Source organism: Globicephala melas, chromosome 3 (assembly GCF_963455315.2).
Source record: "Globicephala melas chromosome 3, mGloMel1.2, whole genome shotgun sequence".
Classification (NCBI taxonomy): Eukaryota; Metazoa; Chordata; class Mammalia; order Artiodactyla; family Delphinidae; genus Globicephala; species Globicephala melas.
Genome location: NC_083316.1, coordinates 58,550,613 through 58,570,454, shown reverse-complemented (window position 1 = coordinate 58,570,454; position 19,842 = coordinate 58,550,613). Strand labels below are relative to the sequence as shown.

Below are 19,842 nucleotides of genomic sequence, written 5' to 3'. Positions count from 1 at the left end.
CTCAGTAGTTGTGGCTTGCGGGCTCTCTAGTTGTGGTGCACGGGCTCAGCAGTTGTGGCATGCGGGCTCTCTAGTTGTGGTGTGCAGGCCCAGTAGTTGTGGTGCACGGGCTCAGTAGTTGCGGCACTTGGGCTGTCTAATATGGTGCACAGGCTTAGTAGTTGCAGCACATGGGCTCTCTAGTTGTGGTGCGTGGGCTCAGTAGTTGTGGTGTGCGGACTTAGTTGCCCTGTAGTATGTGGGATCTTAGTTCCCCAACTGGGGATCGAACCCGTATCGCCTGCATTGGAAGGCGGATTCTTAACCACTGGACCATCAGGGAAGTCTCTAATGTTTCATTCTTAACTATGAACAAATAGCTTAGTTAGGAAAAGTCACTGATATGAAAGATGGAGATCAAAACCAAAAAAGAATAAAAGCAATTTGGAAGAGACAGACAATGCAAAAACAAACAAAACAACTCAATATTTGTGGAACGTAAGAGTAGTTAGTACATTCATAATGGGAACAAGATATATTAAAAGAATATCCATAGAGCTCTTGGAAATTAAAAACTCAGTATAAGGGAGATAAAGTTGATGTTGATTAGAAAGGAGAACAATCATAACAACAACAAACCCTAAATGATGGAAAATAGGAAAGAAAAGATAAAATTAGAGGAGCAGTCTGCATAATAGATGTTTCAGAAGGAAAGAACAGAGAAACTGGAGGGGAAGAAATCACCAATGAAGTAGTTCAAGAAAAGTCTCAGAATTATAGAACATGTATTTCCAAGTTAAAAAGGCCCATTGAACATCCATTGCAATGAATGAATTAAAATAGGCCCACGCTGAGGTAGATTGTTGCAAAATTTCGGAACATCTGGGATAGAGAAAAGATTCTGTAATCCTCTACAGAGTGAGAGGGGGAATTTATACAAAGGATCAAGAATCATAATGATTAGGTTTCTCAAAAGCAGCACTGCACTGAACACTAGAAGTGGAACAGTGCCTCTAAGATACTGGGAGAAAGTGATTTCCAATATAATTCTATGCCCAAATAATGAATGAAGTATGAGAGTGACAGAAGGAAATTTCTACATGATTAATTTAAAAAAAAAATTTTTTTTTTTTTTTAACCTCTCATGCATCATTTTTCAGGAAGCTAACAGAATTTATGCTCTACTAAAATAAGGAAGTAAGTCAGGAAAGAATGATACCAGATCAGGAAAATAAGGAGAGAAATATCCCCGCATCACAGCTGTTTGATAGTTCTGAGGCTTCTCTGTCCAGATTGGTAGCCACTAGCTTTATGTGACTATTTAAATGAAAATTAATTAAAATGAAATAAAGTTTAAAATTCAGTTTCTCAGTCATACTAGCCACTGTGTAAGTGTTCAGTAGCCACATGTGGCTAGTGGCTACCACATTGAACAGAGAGATACGGAACATGTCCATCAATGCAGAAAGTTCTTTTGGACAGCACTTTTCTAGAGATTGGCTAATCTAGATTGTAGTAAGTCAGAAAGCTCTGGGTCATTGATTCAAGAATATGGAATACCTGATGTGTTTGCATTTACCAACGTAAGTGTTACAGTTGTGGGACACTGGGGGGTAAGTTAGAGGTAAATACTAAATAAAGAGTGATAAACCATTATTAAGGCAAATCAAAAAGCAGTGCAGGAAAAGGAAAACAATCATGATATACTACATGGCTCAGTTATCAAAAGTGTGTGTGTGTAATGTAAATGCTGAAAATTGACCTAGCCAAAATTATAAATTACTGTATTGGGGTAATAGGGCAGGGCATGTAGAGGAAGTATGGTGATGGTGTATTGGGAGTAGGGTATGTACATGTATATAGAAGCTAAATTCTCATCTTCCATACTGGGAAGCCAGTTGATTATGCCTAAAATGGAAAAAGCAAGAAGTAGTAAGTTACTTAGAGTTATGGGGGTTAATACCGAAAAAGACCAAAGTATGTGTTTCTGGGGGATGGAAAGGGTGTTTGTTTGTGTGGATCAGGGAGGCAGTCACAGGACGTTTTTTTCCCCAACAAATCTTAGAGGACTGTTGGACGCTAACAATGTACATGTAAAACTTTGATTAAAAGTAAACATGATTAGAGAAGGAACTATTCCCAGAGTCTAATCAGTGTCTACCGCAAAACTAGATGAAGTTTATAAATCCTCACAGGGCCTATGATGATCATGTCCCCCTGTTAAAAGGGCTGTGCTAACTAGAAACCTGCTAAGGAAAAAATCTCGTACAGGTATGAAAAATAAGAAAACCACTTGTTAATTCAGTGGAAGTTCTGTTAACTGTCCTATGTCAAAAAATACAAAAGATATAAATGTGTATAAATCAGATATCACATTTTAGTGTAGACAAGCTGAGAAAAAAACAAAATGGAGGCCACTATCATTAGGTGCTATTTTGGACTTTTTTTTTTTTTTTTTTTTTTTTGCGGTACGCGGGCCCCTCACTGTTGTGGCCCCTCCCGTTGCGGGGCGCAGGCTCAGGGGCCATGGCTCATGGGCCCAGCCGCTCTGCGGCATGTGGGATCTTCCCGGACCGGGGCACGAACCCGTGTCCCCTGCATTGGCAGGCGGACTCTTAACCACTGCGCCACCAGGGAAGCCCTGGAAATATTATTTGGCCTCAACTGTGAATCACCCTGGTCCAGTTTGAAGACTCATGTTTTGGAAAAGCACAAGAACCATATGGCAGAAGCAGAATCTAATCAACAACTACTTTAAAATCAGTTTTGTTGATTCACTTCTAAAGGGAATTATGATCAATACCAGGAGACATAGTTTTGGTTTTTGTAATTTCCATTTGAAATAATTTATAGTGGAAGCATTCTTTCCTCTCTTCATTTGGTAGTTAGCTTTCCTTATGACTTTCCAACTTTTTTACTGAGAGCTATAGCTATGATCTTACCTCCTCTTTTGGGCAGATCACTCACTTTCTGTTCACTGAAATTCAGATATCTGGCCCTTCTGTTTTAAGATTATTTAAGGAATAACAAAACTGTGATATAAAATGATAAGTATTGATAATACATATAGCTAAAGGCAAAACATAGTGGAAGTTTGTGTTTGAGAAGGGTTGAGGTTATATTTTAGGGCGTTGAGACTGTCTAGGCTTAATCCTTTTCTTAAGGTGGTGAGCAAAGGCATGGGGGAGTCCCACTGTACTCTGTGGCTGCCTGAAATGTATCATTGGGAAATGAGGTGGGTACTTTGTTTTCAGGTCAAGTTTTAGCCATCTTAAAAAGCATGTACTTCCCAATAAGGTTTCTGTTTATTGGGGAGGTAGGGCTGATTCCATTCTCAGTAGAGACACAAAAATGACTGGTCATGGGGTGAGCCTTCAAAGCACCAAAAGTCTAGTGGATGAGACAGAAAACTAGTTACCTAATCAAAATTCAGTTTGATAAGTACTGTATTTGAGGTATCAACAGTAGTAGTCATGGAAGAATGGGGCAGGTAATTTTGCCTGGAGGAAGGTGTCACTGAGAAAGAGATATTTAAAAGTGGCTTTGAAGGATAAGTAGGATGTCAGTAGGCAGAGAAGGGGAAAGAAAAGGAAAATTCTTAGTAAACAGATGAATGGAATATAAATGTGAAAGAAGGAACAGAATCATGGAAGTTCAAAGTGTATTTATAACACCACCTTGAGCAAGCTGGTGGGACTAAAAGGATTGTAGGGTGGGGAGAGGTAAAGATGGAGGTCCCCTTGTGAAGGTTCTTAAATGCCATACTAAACATTGGAACTTCATCTTATTGGCACGAAGTGATCAAAGAATTTTATTTAAGGGCATCATGGTTAAATATTTTAGGGAGATAATTTTTGTAGCACTTGGTGATGGATAAAGAAATTGTGTTCTGAAGTCAGGGACTTCGATTAAAAGAGCTATTTCAGTCATCCAGGTGAAGGAAGGACCAATGCTAGGAAAGAGGCAATAGGGATAAAGGAGGAAACAGATTTGAGGGAGATTTCTGGATGGACAGAGGGAGGTGACTGCAGTGCGTGTGTATGGGAAGGGGAGGGGAGGAACCAGTGATGAATCTTCAGGGTTTTGACTCGGGTGCCTAGGTGGGAAGCTGTTAACTAAAATTGGGAATATACGAGCAGTGGATTTGGTAATACTTGAGTTCAGTTTTGATATGTAAAGTTCAGTGTTCCTATGGGACATATAAGAGATACGTAGTTAGAAATGTAAGGTGGACCACATGGGGGAGATGTGGATATTTGTGTGGGCCACAGAAGTTAGTGTAATCTTAAAATGTGAATGAGGTCAGTCAAAACTATTGTGTAACATGAGTATGTGTATTTGTCAATATTGGTGTTGGCTATAAGTTACTGAAAATAGCCTGAGATAAGCAAACATAACTGTGAAAGGAGTCTGCCAGCAAAAGGTACTATCTGCTGAGATGCAAAGTTGATTTCCTGAAAGTTGAAAAGGAAGTGTTAATCTACTGGGAGAAAAGAGAAAGCAGAAAGTTAGCTGAGGCTGCTAGCTGTCTACCAAATATTTGTGCTTCCTCTTCTGTATTCTTGTCATTGGCCAGCAACTGTCCAGTCAGGGATTATGTTTTTCAGTTGCTTTCACAAGTAGGTGGGGCTGTGTGACTAATTCTTCCCATGGTAATGAGAGAAATGATATGTATGACATCAGAGCAGAGTGGTTAAGATGCATTCCTTTTCCTCATCTGTCTGCTAAATGCAAAAGATTCTGAAGAGCTAGGGGATGGAGAAGCCACAAGATAGAAGGAACATGAGTTCCTGTGTTACTGTGAGGGCCCCCAGTGAACCGTGCTTCCAGTATTTATGTCCTTGTGTAGCCTGCTTGAATCTGTTGGCCCTGTGACTTGCTTTAACCAGTAGACAGCAGCACAAGTGACACTGTCCTAAACCTTAAGAAGCCTGGTAGTCTCCACTTTGGTACTCTTAGAGACTAGTCACCATGGAAGAAACACACCTACCTCAAGACCGCCACGTGGTGAGGAAGCTCAAGCAACTACATTGAACTGAGGTGCCCAGCTGGCAAGGCCAGCTGCAATTCCAGTCAGCAGCTGGCTAGCTGCTGCTGTGGGAGTGAAGCCATTTGGACCTTTAGCTGTGCCGGTGGCCCATCTGATACCATATGAGAGTTGTGATAAATAATGAAATAATAAATTTTGTTTTAAGCCAGTACATTTTGGGCTGGTTTGTTAGGCAACAATAGGTAACTGAAAAAGTTCTTGGATGATTGTGAGTCAGAAAGCCGTCCACTACCCAGCAACAGCTATGTGAGACTATTACTTAAACAAAAATGGAACTTTTTAATGTTAAGCTTTCCAGATTTGGTTTGTTATAACAGCTAACGTTATGTTAACCAATTTATAAAGCATGAAGACTGTAACGAGAGTACTTGCCTAGTGGTGTATGACAGGATCTCTCCTGTAAAGATAATCACATTATTTGTTTAGAATTCACTTTATGTTGTGTTCTGTGGAGACAGTCACACATTGTTGGCTTTATGAAGGTTTTATGAAGGTCAGGAAAGACACATTACTGGTTGGACAAAGAAGAAATGGTAATTCCATGAAAAGAGAGAGTTATTCAGTTGCAGCAGAATAGCTGTTCTTGAATGTGATGCGTAGATCCTGAATGGTACTGTTGAAATTTATTCATTTATTCAAAAGTTATTTTTTGTGCCATATTGATAGGGAAGGAGAGGGAAAGGGGAGGAGGGTGAATAGGAGAAGGAGCAAGATGGAGAAATTGAGAGATAGTAATACAATTTTTGTAAGTAAACTGTCATCACAGAACCTACATTTAAGAGGAGAAGATAGCAATGAATAGACAAATAGGCGATATGCTCTCAGGTCTGTGAAGAAAAAGTAGATTAAAAGAATAGAGAGTGTGTGTTGGGGGGTACTATCTTAAATAGAGCGGTCGGGGAAGCACCTCTAAGGAAGTGAGGGAATGATGAGATATGTGAAGTATCAAGAGAAGAGGTGTTCAGGCAAAGAACTGAAAGGCAAAGGCCATGAGGCAGAAGAAAGTTCAGGGTGTTTCAGAAAGAACAAGAAGGCCAGTGTGGCCAGAGTAGAGGGAGTGAGTGATATGGGGATGGAGAGAGACCGGCACACATCCTGACACGTCCAGTAGGCCAAGGAAAGAGTCTAAATTTCACTCTGTAGGTAATAGGAATCCAGTGGAGGATTTTAAGCATGGGCATGACACCATCTGATTGGCCTTTTAAAAAAGGTAGCTCTGTTGTGTAGAAAACCAGAAAGAGAGGTGGCAGGGTTAGGAGCTACGTTAGTTAAGAGGTTATTATTGCAGAAAACCCTGGTGAGAGGTGATGGTGGCTCGGGCAAGGAAGAAGGAGGTGGGAGTCACCATAATTGAGATAAATTATGAAGTTATTGCTGCAGTGTTTCTGATGGATTGTACATAGCCTATGAAGGAAGAGTCAGGGATGAGATCTCATGTTTTGCTCTGAGCCACTGGTAGAATGGCGATGAGATTTACTGAAAAATCAGTAAACAGGAGGGGAGAAGCAGGTTTGGGGAGTATATGAAAAACCTAATTATAAATGGTTTATTGGAGTCACATGTATAAATTTTGTTTATTTACATTTTTACAGCTTTATTAAGGTTTATTTATATAGCATCAATTCACACATGTAAAGTATACAATTCAATTTTTTTTAGTATATTCACAGAATTGTACAACTTTCACTGTAACCAATTTTCGATCACTTTCGTCACCACAAAAAAAAACCCTGCCCTGTACTTGTTAACAGTCACTCTCCATTCCCTCCCTGCCCTCGGTACCTGGCCCGAGGCGACAACTAATCTGCTTATAGATTTCTGTCCCTGTAGATTTGCCTGTTCTGGACATTTCATGTAAATGAAATCATACAATCAGAATAGTTTTTGCATCTGACTTCTTTTGTTTAGCATACTGTTTTCAGGTTTCATCCATTCTTGAATCAGCCCTTCATTCCTTTTTATGGCCAAATAGTATTCCCTTGTATGGATATTCTAACATTGTCTTTTATCATTTGATGGACTTTTGAGTTGTTTTTATGATTTTGCCATTATGAATAATGCTGCTATGAAGATTTGTGTACAGGTTTTTATTTCTCGTGGTTATATACCTAAGAGTGGAATTCCAGGTTCATATGGTAACTCTAAATTTAGCCTTTTGAGGAACTGTCAGACTGTTTTCTAAAGCAACCGCACCGTTTTACATTCCCACCAGCGATGTACCAGGACTGCAGTTTCTGCACATCCTTGCCGATACTTTTTTAAAATGCTTTCAGAGAATATTTAATGACATGGGAAAATAGACTATTTAAGAAAAAGTAAACATGATATAAAGCAATGATTCTTTTTGTTCAGCAAAAGTATATAGATGCACAGAAAATTGTGAAAAAAATAAGCATTTCATTTAAGCATTGCATTGTGAGCCAACACTTATTTTTATCTGTTTTTTTTTTTTTTTTTTTTTTTGTGGTATGCGGGCTTCTCACTGTTGTGGCCTCTCCCGTTGCGGAGCACAGGCTCTGGACGCGCAGGCTCAGCAGCCATGGCTCACGGACCCAGCCGCTCTGCGGCATGTGGGATCTTCCCAGACCAGGGTACGAACCCATGTCCCCTGCATTGGCAGGCAGACTCTCAACCACTGCGCCACCAGGGAAGCCCTGTCTATGTTTTTGACTATAGCCAACCTGGTAGGTGTGAAGTGATGGCATTGTCATTTTGATTTGCATTTCCTAAATGGCTAAGGATGTTGAGCATCTTTTCATGTGCGTATTTGCTGTTTATGTGTCTTCTTTGGGATGTCTATTCAAATCCTTTGCCCATTTTTAAATCGAGCTGGCCTTTTTAAAAAAAATCTCCCCCCCCAGCTTTATTGTGGTATAAGTGACATACAAAAACTTGACCATATTTAAAGTTTACAATTTGTTGTATTTTTACTTATTTATACAGCTGTGATACTATCACCACAATCAAGATAATGAACGTATCTGTTACCCCCAAAAGTTTCTTTGTGCATATTTGTAACCATCCTTCCTTCCCCCTGTTTGACCCCAAGCAAACAGTTATTTGCTGTCTATTATTATATATTAGCCTGCTTTTTCTGGAATTTTATAAAATGGAATCATACAGTATATACATTTTTTTTTTAGTCTGTGTTCTTTCAGAACAGCTATTTTGAGATCCATCCTACTATAATTCATATATCATCAAATTCACCCTGAAGTGATTCTTAGTATATTCACAGAGTTGTACAACCATCACTACTGTCTAATTTAGAACATTTTCATCACCTCAGGAATTTCTGTACCCATTAGCTATCACTCCTCATTTCCTTTACCCTGAAATTCCTGGAAACCACTAATCTCCTTTCTGTCTAGATTATTTATCTTAAAAAATGTTTTGTAATCTTTATTGTGGTAAGAACACTTAACATAAGATCTACTCTCAACAAATTTTTAACTGTAGATTACAACACTGCTGACTATAGGTGTAATGTTATACAGCAGGTCTCTGGAACTTGCCTTACCGAAGCTTTAAACCCATTGATTAACAGCTCCCCAATTCCCCCTCACCCTGCCCTTGGCAACCGTTGTTCTGCTCTCCGCTTCTGTGAGTTTGACTATTTTAAATGCCTCATATAATTGGAATCATGCAGTATTTGTCCTGTGACTGGCTTATTTCACTTAGCATAATGTCCTCAAGGTTGATCCATGTTGTATATTGCAGGATTTACTTTTTTTTTTTGAGGCTGAATATTATTCTCTTGTACATATATATATACCATATTTTTTTATCCATCATCCATCAGTGGACATTTAGGTTTTACCACACCTTGGCTATTGTGAATAGTGCTGCAGTGAACACTGGATTGTTAATATCTCTTTGAGATCCTGATTTCAATTATTTTGGATATATACCCAGAAGTGGGATTTCTGGATCATGTGGTAGTTCTATTTTTAATATTTTGAGGAACCTCTATACTGTTTTTCATAGTGGCTGCACCATTTTGCATTCCCATTAACAGTATACAAAGGTTCCAGTTTTCCATATCTTTGCCAGCATTTGTTGTCTTCATTGTTTTTGTTTTTGTTTTTTTGATAATAGCAATCCTGACAGGTATGAGGTGATACCTCATTTGATTTGCCATTTCCCTGATGATTAGTGACATTGAACATATTTTATATACCTGTTGGCCATTTGTATGTCTTTGGAGAAATGTCTATTAAATCCTTAACCCATTTTTTTTTTTTTTTTTTTTTTTTTTTTTTGCGGTACGCGGGCCTCTCACTGTTGCGGCCTCTCCTGTTGCAGAGCACAGGCTCCGGACGCGCAGGCTCAGCGGCCATGGCTCACGGGCCCAGCCGCTCCGCGGCATGTGGGATCTTCCCAGACCAGGGCACAAACCTGTGTCCCCTGCATCGGCAGGCGGACTCTCAACCATTGCGCCACCAGGGAAGCCCTTTCAACCCATTTTTAAAATGGGTTTTGTGTTTTTATTATTGAGTTGTAAGCATTTTTCATACATTCTAGATACAAGTCCCTTATCAGATATATAATTTGAAAGTATTTTCTCTCATTTTTTGGGTTGTCTTTTTACTTTCTTGATGGTATCCTTCGAAGCACTAGTTTTGATAAAATCCAATTATCTTCTTTTTACGTGTCACTTTTGCTTTTGGTGGTGTAGCGCTTTTGGTGTTGTAGCTAAGAAGGCTTTTCCTACCCCAAGGTGATGAAGATTTACTTCTATGTTGTCTTCTAAGATTTTATAGTTTTAGCACTTAAAGTTATGTTTATGATCCTTTGCAGTTAATTTTTGTATATGGTCTGAGGAAAGGGGGAGGGGTCCAACATCATTTTTTTGCATATAGGGATATCCAGTTGTCCCAGCATCATTCATTTAAAAAGACTGTTCTGTTCCCATAGAAATGCCTTGGGACTCCTGTTGAAAATCAGTTGACCATAAATAAGAGGTTTTGCTTCTGGAACTTCTGTTCTGTTGGTCTCTGTTTATTCTTGTGCCAGTATCACACTGGCCTGATTACTGTATGTGGCTTTGTAAGGTTTAAAATGGGAAGTGTGAGTCTTCCAGCTTTGTTCTTCTTTGTTAAGATTGTTTTGGCCGTTTGTATTTTTTTTTGCGTTTCCATATGATTTTTAGGATTACTTTGTCAATTTCTGCAAAAAATCCAGCTGGGATTTTGAACCTGTAGGTCCGTTTGGGGAGTATTGACATCTTAACAGTGTTGTCTTCTGAACCATGAACATGGGATATCTTTCCATTTATTTAAGTGTTCTTTTTTTTTTTAAATTTTATTTGTGTTTGGCTGCATTAGGTCTTTGTTGCTGTGCCTGAGGTTTCTCTAGTTGCGGCGCGTGGGCTTCTCGTTGTGGTGGCTTCTCTTGTTGTTGGAGCACGGGCTCTAGGCACATGGGCTTCAGTAGTTGTGGTGCACAGGCTCTAGAGCACAGGCTTCAGTAGTTGTGGCGCACGGGCTTAGTTGCTCTGCAGCATGTGGGATCTTCCTGGACCAGGGCTCGAACCCGTGTCCCTTGAATTGGCAGGTGGATTCTTAACCATTGTGCCACCAGGGAAGCCCTATTTAAGTGTTCTTTAATTTCTTTTAAATGTTTGTAGTTTTCAGTATACAAGTTTCGTACTTTTGTTAAATTTATTCCTAAGAATTTTATTATTTGTTGATGCTATTGTAAGTGGAATTGTTTTCTTAATTTCATTTTCAGATTGTTCATTGCTGGTGTATAGAAATACAATTGATTTTTCTTTTTTGGCTGTCCTGCGTGGCATGTGGGTTCCTAGTTCCCTGACCAGGGATCAAACCTGTGCCCCCTGCAGTGGAAGCCTGGGGTCTTAACCACTGGACTGCCAGGGAGGTCCCCAACTGATTTTTGTATATTGATCTTATATCCTGTAACCTTGCCGAACTTGTAAAAAAATCAGTTTTGATAATTTTTTAGTGGATTTCTGGGACTTCGCTGGTGATCCAGTAGTTAAGACTTCGTGCTCCCGATGCAGTGGGCCTAGGTTTGATCCCTGGTCAGGGAACTAGATCCTGTATGCCTCAACTAAAAGTTCCTGCACTTGGCAACAAAGATCCCATGTGCCACAACTAAGACCCAGTGCAGCCAAATAAATAAATATTTAAAAAATAGTAATAATTTTTTAGTGGTTTTCTTAAGATGAAAATCTTAAGGTCTGTATACAAGATCATGTCATCTGTGAATGTGATTTTACTTCTTTCTTTTCAATCTGGGTGCCTTTAATTTCGCTTTCTTGCCTAATTGCCCTGGCTAGAACCTCCTTACCATGTTGAATAGAAGTGGCGAGTATAAACATTTTTATCTTGTTCCTGATCTTAGGCAGAAACATCCAGACTTTCACCATTAAGTGTGATGTTTGTTAGCTGTGGGTTCTTCATAGATCCCTTGTCAGGTTGAGGATGTTGAGTATTTTTATCATGAATGTACTGAATTTTGCTTTGTCTTTGGAGATGATCATGTGTTTTTTGTTGTATTTACATTTATATGAGCTCTTCCATTCATCTTGTAGTAAATCTCATGTATTACAGAAATAAAAGTTTAGTGGTCATGAGTATTTGGATAAATGGTAGAGGGCTTTAGAGTAGCTGAGATTACCCAGAGAGAGCATGTAGAAAAAGAAGGTGGCCAAAAGTGGTCCTCTGAGGAATATAAATATTCAAGCTGCCATATGCAATGCTAAATTTAATTTTATTTCAATTAGTAGATTTATTTTAATGAAAACTTCATCTAAGTTAGGAGGTTGTGGTTTTTACTTTACTAAGTAATTGTGCTATTAACTGCAGCTGTTTTGATGTGTCTGAAGAATCTCTGGTAACAGGGCAGAGGTTTTCTGCCCTTTATTTGATTGCTTTTTGTATCAGGGTAGAACCTGATACAAATACAAAAATAAGTATTGAAGGTGTAGGCAAAAGAGAATTAGCATGATTTTTTGAAATGAATATGTACATGGTGAGTAAATGGTAGAACTTTACACTTCGTGAACACTATTAGTTCCATAAATTGATCATTTGAACACTATTAGATGCTGGACTTTACCTTTTCTCTACTTAAAGGAATGTTTGTGTGAAAACAGAAAAAAAAATAATTTGTGGGAAATTTACTTCATATAGTTGGTATTCTGAGGCACGCATAATAGTAAATACCAACAGATCCTCAGATGGTATTGAGAACTAAATAGTGCTTTCTCTTCTCATTTTTGCTTTGTCCTTTGAACTACTGCTACTTCTAAAGTAATGTCTCCTTTGATTTCATTATCACTTCTAGCAGTTACTATGAGAAAACCCTGATTTTAAGGCATTAAAAACTGATAATGGTCACAGTAGCTTGTTGGTGAGACTACCTGTTAGATTCTTTAAAAATTTATTTATTTATTTTGGCTTTATTGAATATAATTGATAATTTGAAGTTGTATATGTTTAATGTGTATAACTTGATGATCTGATGTACGTTGTGATATATTCACCAAAATCAAGATAATTAATATATTTATTGCTTCATATGGTTACCATTTTCTTTCTTTTTTTTTTTCTTGAGGTGCTAACGCTTAAGATCTACCTTTTCAGTAAATTGAAAGTATATAATACAATATTGTTAACTAAATCACTATATAAAGACATTTTGACCCTTAGCAGTATCCGAACTGAATGTCAGCAGTTAAGATCTAAGTACGTAGCAATGTGCGTTAACTATTCTGAATTTAAGTTAGTTGATAGTCTTAGAGTCTATTGCAAAAAGTTATTGAAGTTCTCCAATTTAATCATAAGTAATTCATTATTTGGTTGAACTAAAAAAATCCTTGTTATATTGACCAACTCATCAAATGATATGATTGGTAAAAGTTAATTTGTGGGGTGTTTGTTACCTGAAATTTTGTTTCTTTCTTGAACTACGTTATTATAATTATCCAAAACCATGTGAATAATGTAACTGAGAATAATAGATTGTTTTACTTGAGGCACAAAAAAGTAGAATGTTGACTGATAGCTAACTATGAATTAATACTAAAATTAATAGAAAGTGGGCCGCCCCACCATGATGCCCTCAACTTATAAACTATCTTAAGATACATTACAGGCACTTACACATCTATTTGGAGGGTCAAAACCCAAATCAGGGTTCTTAAAAGACAAATCAGAATAGCTCTGTAATGTAACAAGGAGAGACATATTTAATTACTACTACAAACATTCTCCTGTTAAACCTTAAACGTACAAGATATTTTAAAACATATATTCACAGCAGAAAGATTGCTGACTTAGCCATTTCTAAAACAGATGTTTCCATTTAGTCCTAATCCATAGTCCTTAAAAATTTGGAGAACTAATTCACTTCTTTGCCATCATTAAATAGATAACAAATGAGACTGTAATCACTAGGCAAAAAGTAAAGGGAAAAGATGAATATTTCACATTACTAAGGTTGGAATTAGATACTTCATGTATTATAATATAAACTATATACAATCACCAAATACTCTTTAAATTTGAAATTTTAATAATTGATGAATTTTAAAGCTGTGCAAGTCTATGGACAGTGATATGTATTCTAGTATATAGTTCATCAAATGGTAATAGTTGTTTATCTTGTATGAGATACTGTTGGCAAACGTAAAATAAATAGCTCTTCTCATCATCTCGTATACATTATGATACGTAATAGCTGGAAAGCATTTTATATTATAAAACTTAAGTGTGTCTTTAACATTTTTCTTGATGTAAGAAAAACTAACCAATTTTAGATTTAACTCATGTTCTCTAAATGTATATACATATGTGGCCTTTTAAATGTGAAAAATTGTCGGATTTCTGTTTTATTCCTGCAGGAAGCATATGTGCCTCGTTTCTTACCCAAAGCTACCAACTGCCAGTTCTTGATACAATGTTCGTTAGAAAGAAATATAGAGGCAAAGACTTTGGGCTTCATATGCTGGAGGACTTTGTTGATTCCTTTACAGAAGATGCACTTGGCTTGCGGTATCCACTGACCTCTCTCATGTACATAGGTAATTGGATTAAGTTTTTAGAAAGTTAAACTTGTCTCGGTGTCACTTCTGACTTGTTTCTGCAGGATATTTTAAATGTGCATATATCAATATTAAGTAAATTATATTCCTTGGCTCTCTAGGGCTTAATTTTGCAAATGTGCCCTTACCTCCACATAAATGGCATTTTGGGGGTGTGGTAACTTTCTTAAAAAGTTGAAATATAATTCACATACCATAAAATTCACCCTCTTAAAGTGTACAATTCAGTGGTTTTTTATTATATTCACAGCTATGCAACCATAACCACTGTCTAATTCCAGGACATTCTCATCACACCAAAAAGAAAACCTGTACCAATTAGCAGTCACTCTTCTATTCCCCCATTCCTTTATCCCCTAGCAATCAACCACTAATCTATTTTCTGTGTTTATGGATTTACCTGTTCTGGACATTTCATATGAATGGAATTGTATGATATAATTATATTGTAAGTCCTTTGTGTCTAGCTTCTTTCATTTTGCATAGATGTTTTCAAGGTTCATCCACGTTGTAGCATGAATCAGTGCTTCATTTTTTTAATGGCTGAGGAGTATTCCCTTGTGTGGATATGCCACATTTTGTTTATCTACCATCAGTTGATGGACTTTAGGATTGTTTCCCCTTTTTAGATATTACGAATAGTGTTACTTTGAACATTTGTGTAGCTTTTGTGTGGGCATTACTCTGGTGTATATACCTAGGCGTGGATGAAATTGCTTGGCCATAACCTTTTGAGGAATTGCCAAACTGTTTCCCAAAGCAACCGCACCATTTTACGTTCTCATAAACATTGTATGAGAGTTACAATTTCTCCATATCCTCGCCAACACTCATTATTATTTGTCTTTTTTTTTTTTTTTGCGGTACGCGGGCCTCTCACTGTCGTGGCCTCTCCCATTGCGGAGCACAGGCTCCAGATGCGCAGGCTCAGCGGCCACGGCTCATGGGCCCAGCCGCTCCGCGGCATGTGGGATCTTCCCAGACCGGGGCACGAACCCGTGTCCCCTGCATCGGCAGGTGGACCCTGAACCACTGCACCACCAGGGGAGCCCTATTTGTCTTTTTTGTTAGAGCCATCTCAGTGGATGTGGAGTGGCATCTCATTGTACTTTTGATTTGCATTTGATGTTGAGCATCTTTTCATGTGCTTATTGGTCATTTATGTACCTCCTTTGGAAAAATGTCTATTTACATCCTTTAACCATTCTTTCTTTGGGTTATTTGTCTGTGGTGGCTTTTTAAATTAAAAAAAAAAAAGAAATTTCAGATATACCAAAAAATATAAAGAATAAGGTAACAAATACTCATGTATCATCCAGCATGTACCATCCATGACAAGTGGATCATTGCCAATATAAGTTGAACTTCTGTCCTATCCAATTAGCTTACTCCCTTCCCTGAAATAAGCACTATCCTCAATTTGGCATTTATTTTCCCCATGCATTTCTTAGACTTTTAATACATACGTATACATCCTCCAACAATGTCATATTGTTTTACATATTTAAAAAGTTTAGGGGATTCCCTGGCTGTGCAGTAGTTAGGACTTTGTGCTTTTACTGCCGAGGGCCCGGGGTTCAGTCCCTGGTTGGGGAACTAAGATCACACAAGCTGCGCAGTGCAGAAAAAAATAAAGAATTTTATATAAATAATATGTACTGTATGAATTCTTCTGTAGTTTTCTTTTTCTATTCATCTTTATCATTATGAGATTCATTCCCGTGGATTCATGTAGCTCTATTCTTTTTTAGTGCTGTTTAGTATTTCATTGTGTGGATATATTGTGTTGTGGTGTTTTAAAAGCAATTAGTGGATTTATGTTTGCACTTGTGTAAAGTCCATAGCACTACTCTTTTCTTAATGAAGTAATATTTAACCTGGAAAGTAATTTATTAGAAAACTTGTATAAAATATAATTTACCATTGATTTTAATCTAACATCAGATATTTATTTCCACTGAAAAAATATTTTTGTTCTAAGTTTCTTTCCCCCCTTTTAATACCAAAAATCCATAAAACAAGAGCCAAGTGTTGCATGTCCATCTTGAATCACAGCTTCTGTCTAGACCCATACATGAGAATGGAATGAACCCTGTATACCCTTGGAAAATATGAAAATGGATTTTCCTCTTAAAGTCTAATTATTGCTTTACTAAATTTGGGGAGGAATGCAAACACATCTACTGCAGGCAGACTCTCTTATTACCCTTTTTTAGGATTCTCATGATAAATAAATTGAATACCAAGTGAATTATAGGTGCTTATGTATTATGTAAGGTATCCTCTGCTATTTTAGTTATTTTATTTCAGGCAGAGGACTCGGTGTGGCCTGTTGGTTTTCTCCAGCTTTTCCCTTCCTAATAAGTATAGGAACTACAACCAGAAAACATGAGAAATATTGTCAAATATGTGGGGAAAAAGTGAGCAAATGGTATCCTTGTGTCCACATATCCAGTGTCCAGATTAACAAATGTTAAGATTTTGCCATATTTGTTTTCATTTATTTTTTGGGAGACCTGAACAAAACGTAGATACAGTTGATGTTCTCTTTGGACCCCTTCCTAATCCCATTCCCCTTTCTTCTTTCCTCCCCAGAGATAATTGTGTTCCTCAAGTTGGTGTATATCCTTCCTGCCCATGTTTTCACACATAAGTCTATGTCTATAAACACTATAAAGCATTATTTCTTGTGCTTTTTTATTTTAAGAAATTTAAAGTTTTTAAAAATAATAATTTTAGATTTATTTTGTATATATTCTTATTTAAACAGTTACTTTAGATTTTCACACTTCCCAAAATATAAATAGCACTGAAGTTCCCCTCATTTGCCCTATTAGAGGTGTTGCCCGGAAACTGGGTTCGCCTCTTGGTGATTGTTGAGCCAGAAGACACACCAGGCCGTATAGTGGGAGAACTTACCACTTGTAGTAAGTAAGGAGAACACCGGGGATCTTTCCCAGAGCAGTGTCTCCTCAACAGTTTTTGGTCATAAAATATACATAACATAATATTTATCATTTTAACCATTTGTAGGGGTACAATTCAGTGGCATAAACTACATTCCCAATACTGTGTCCCCATCATCACTGTCTATACCCAAAACTTTTTCATCATCCCCACTCTAAACTCTGTCCCCTTCAAACAATAATCCCCCTTCTCCTCTCCCCTCATTCTCTAACTTCTTTTCTGCTGTCTGTCATGAATTTGCTTATTCTAGGTACCTCACATAAGTGGATTCATACAATATTTGCCCTTCTGTGCCTTATTTCACACAGCATAATGTGTAAGTTCCATCCTTTTTGTAGCATATATCAAAATTTCATTCCTTCTTATGGCCGAGTAGATTTTTATTGTGTAAATATGTGACATTTCGTTTATCCATTTATCTATTGATGGATGCTTGGGTTGTTTCTATCTTTCTGTGTTTCTATGAATAATGGTGCTGTGGACATGGGTGTGCAGATATCTGAGTCCCTGCTTCCAGTTCTTTTGGATATAAACCTAAGAGTGGAGTTGCTGGGTTATTATTCTATGTTTAACTTTTTGAAGAATTGTCAAACCATTTTCCACAGAGGCTGTCTCATTTTTAAAATTATTTTATTATTTTTTAAATTAATTTTTATTGGAGTATAGTTGATTTACAATGTTGTGTTCATTTCTGCTGTACAGCAAAGTGAGTCAGTTATACATATACCCACTCTTTTTTAGATTGTTTTCCCCATTTAGGTCATTACAAAGTACTGAGTAGAGTTTCCTGTGCTATACAGTATGTTCTTATTATCTATTTTATATATAGTAGTGTACACTACCCAGTCTCCCAGTTTATCCAACCCCCCACCCCTTTCCCCCTTGGTAACATAAGTTTGTTATCTACATCTGTGACTCTATTTCTGTTCTGTAAATAAGTTCATTTGTACCTTTTTTGAGATTCCACATATAAGCGGTATCATATGATGTCTTTCTCTGTTTTACTTCACTCAGTATAACAATCTCTAGGTCCATCCATGTCACTGGAAATGGCATTATTTTGTTTTTTTTAGATGCTGCATCATTTTGTTTAATGTGTTTTTAAACTTATAAAATGACATCCTTTTGTAGGTAATATTGACTTGTTTTTTTACTGACTTTTTTTTTAGATTTATCAACGTTGATTATATGTAGCTGTAGTTTATTGGTTGTAGTTGCTGTATAGTATTTTATTGTATACATAATTTATTCATATATCCCCTAATGATGGGCACCGAGGTTGTACTGCCTAAAACAGTCCTGTAATGATCATTATAGATGCCTTCTTCTGCATATGTTTAAGTCATTACAGTGTATACCTAGAAGTAGAATTGGATCATAAAATATTTTTCTTCAACTTGCCTAAGCACTTTAAAATTGTTCTCACACCAGCAGTGTGGGAGTTTTCATTTCCCTTATTTTTCTGATGCTTGTTATTACCTGATGGGTGTGAAAATGGAATCCTGCTGTTTCATCTTATATTTCCTTCACAACTGGTGAGGTTTATCATCTTTATCTTTGTTTATTCATAAATGAGACTGCTGTATAATTTTCTTGAGTTTCCTTGGTGTTTTTGGTATCAGAGTTATGCTAGCCCCATTAAGTGACTTGGACAGCTTACTTTCCATCTTCTGTTTGCCCAAACGTTTGATTTCGGGGATTTCTAGAAAACTTTCAATGTGTTTTTCAGCTTGCAACCAGTACTTTGAAAAATATCCAGGAGACCATGAACTGCTTTGGGAAGTTGAAGGTGTTGGACACTGGTACCAGAGAATACCAATCACCAGAGCGTTACAAAGAGAAACATTTAAAATTACAGGTAAGAATGTTTTCAGTTTGAACACAAGTCCAGCTTAAAAAAGCAGTGCCTAATTATGGTTGTGTCTTATAGTCCAGAATAGTGGTGTATTGTAATGTGATCTCTCTAGTAACAGACCTCCTTTTCTAAACTTTGAATTTTTGTTATATGTAAACATTTGAGTCACTAATAGTCAGAGGACCTAGAGTAGTCCAGTAGAACGTAGCCCAGTAGTCCAGTAGGAATTGGTGGATAAGAAATAAACACAGTTTACTCAAACAGCATAGAATAGGCATCAGTGGATCAAAGGTAGTACCCAGTTTCATGCATCTCCCCTTGAAGTCACTACATACAGATAACTGTTTAAGACTCTTTACAATTGCAAGGCTTCATTATAAGATATTGGTGAAGGGGATATCCCACACTTGGATTTTCAACACCCTTCTTTAGGGCTTTGTAAAAATCAGTACAAAGAGTGTTATAATTAAAAGCAGACACTAACTGGTTTACAATTTAAAAAATTCTTTTACACACAGCAGTTTCTCAAAATGAAGCTAAAAGACCTGTGTCTGGAGAATACGGTCTTGGATCTGTTCCAGACTATGAAGCAGGAGCTGAAGACAGTCTGTCTAGTGAGATGCAGCTAACGGTAGGTATGCTGTTGTTTACTGTAGGAAATGATAATTTTGCTGTTTTTAAAAAAGAGGTTCAGCTAATACTAATATTTAACTTTTTTAATGTTATTGTTCATTCAACAGACTTATGTAACTTCTGTTGTGTTAGTTACTTGGCATTTTATGTTAGTTGGTTTCTAAGATTTAATTTTCTTTGAAAAATAATTTGGAATACACAAAATAATATAGAAGAAAATAAAAAGCTATAATTCCATTACCTTAGATGTAGCAACTAACATTTTTGTATATGTACTTAATATAT

At 37.1% G+C, this 19,842-nt stretch overlaps 1 protein-coding gene across 5 annotated transcripts in view; it reads left to right on the top strand.

Moving 5' to 3' along the window:
* The window catches only part of FAM169A (family with sequence similarity 169 member A), a 65,486-nt gene that overhangs the window by 27,500 nt on the left and 18,144 nt on the right, over positions 1-19,842 (top strand). For 4 of the 5 annotated variants that reach the window (XM_060295888.1, XM_030845812.2, XM_030845831.2 and 1 more), the window contains exons 6-8: positions 13,902-14,081; positions 18,799-18,927; positions 19,443-19,555. In XM_060295888.1, coding sequence (XP_060151871.1) covers positions 13,902-14,081; positions 18,799-18,927; positions 19,443-19,555 — 422 coding nt within the window. The remainder of the gene's footprint in view (positions 1-13,901; positions 14,082-18,798; positions 18,928-19,442; positions 19,556-19,842) is intronic. The other variant, XM_060295890.1, reaches the window with a different exon arrangement.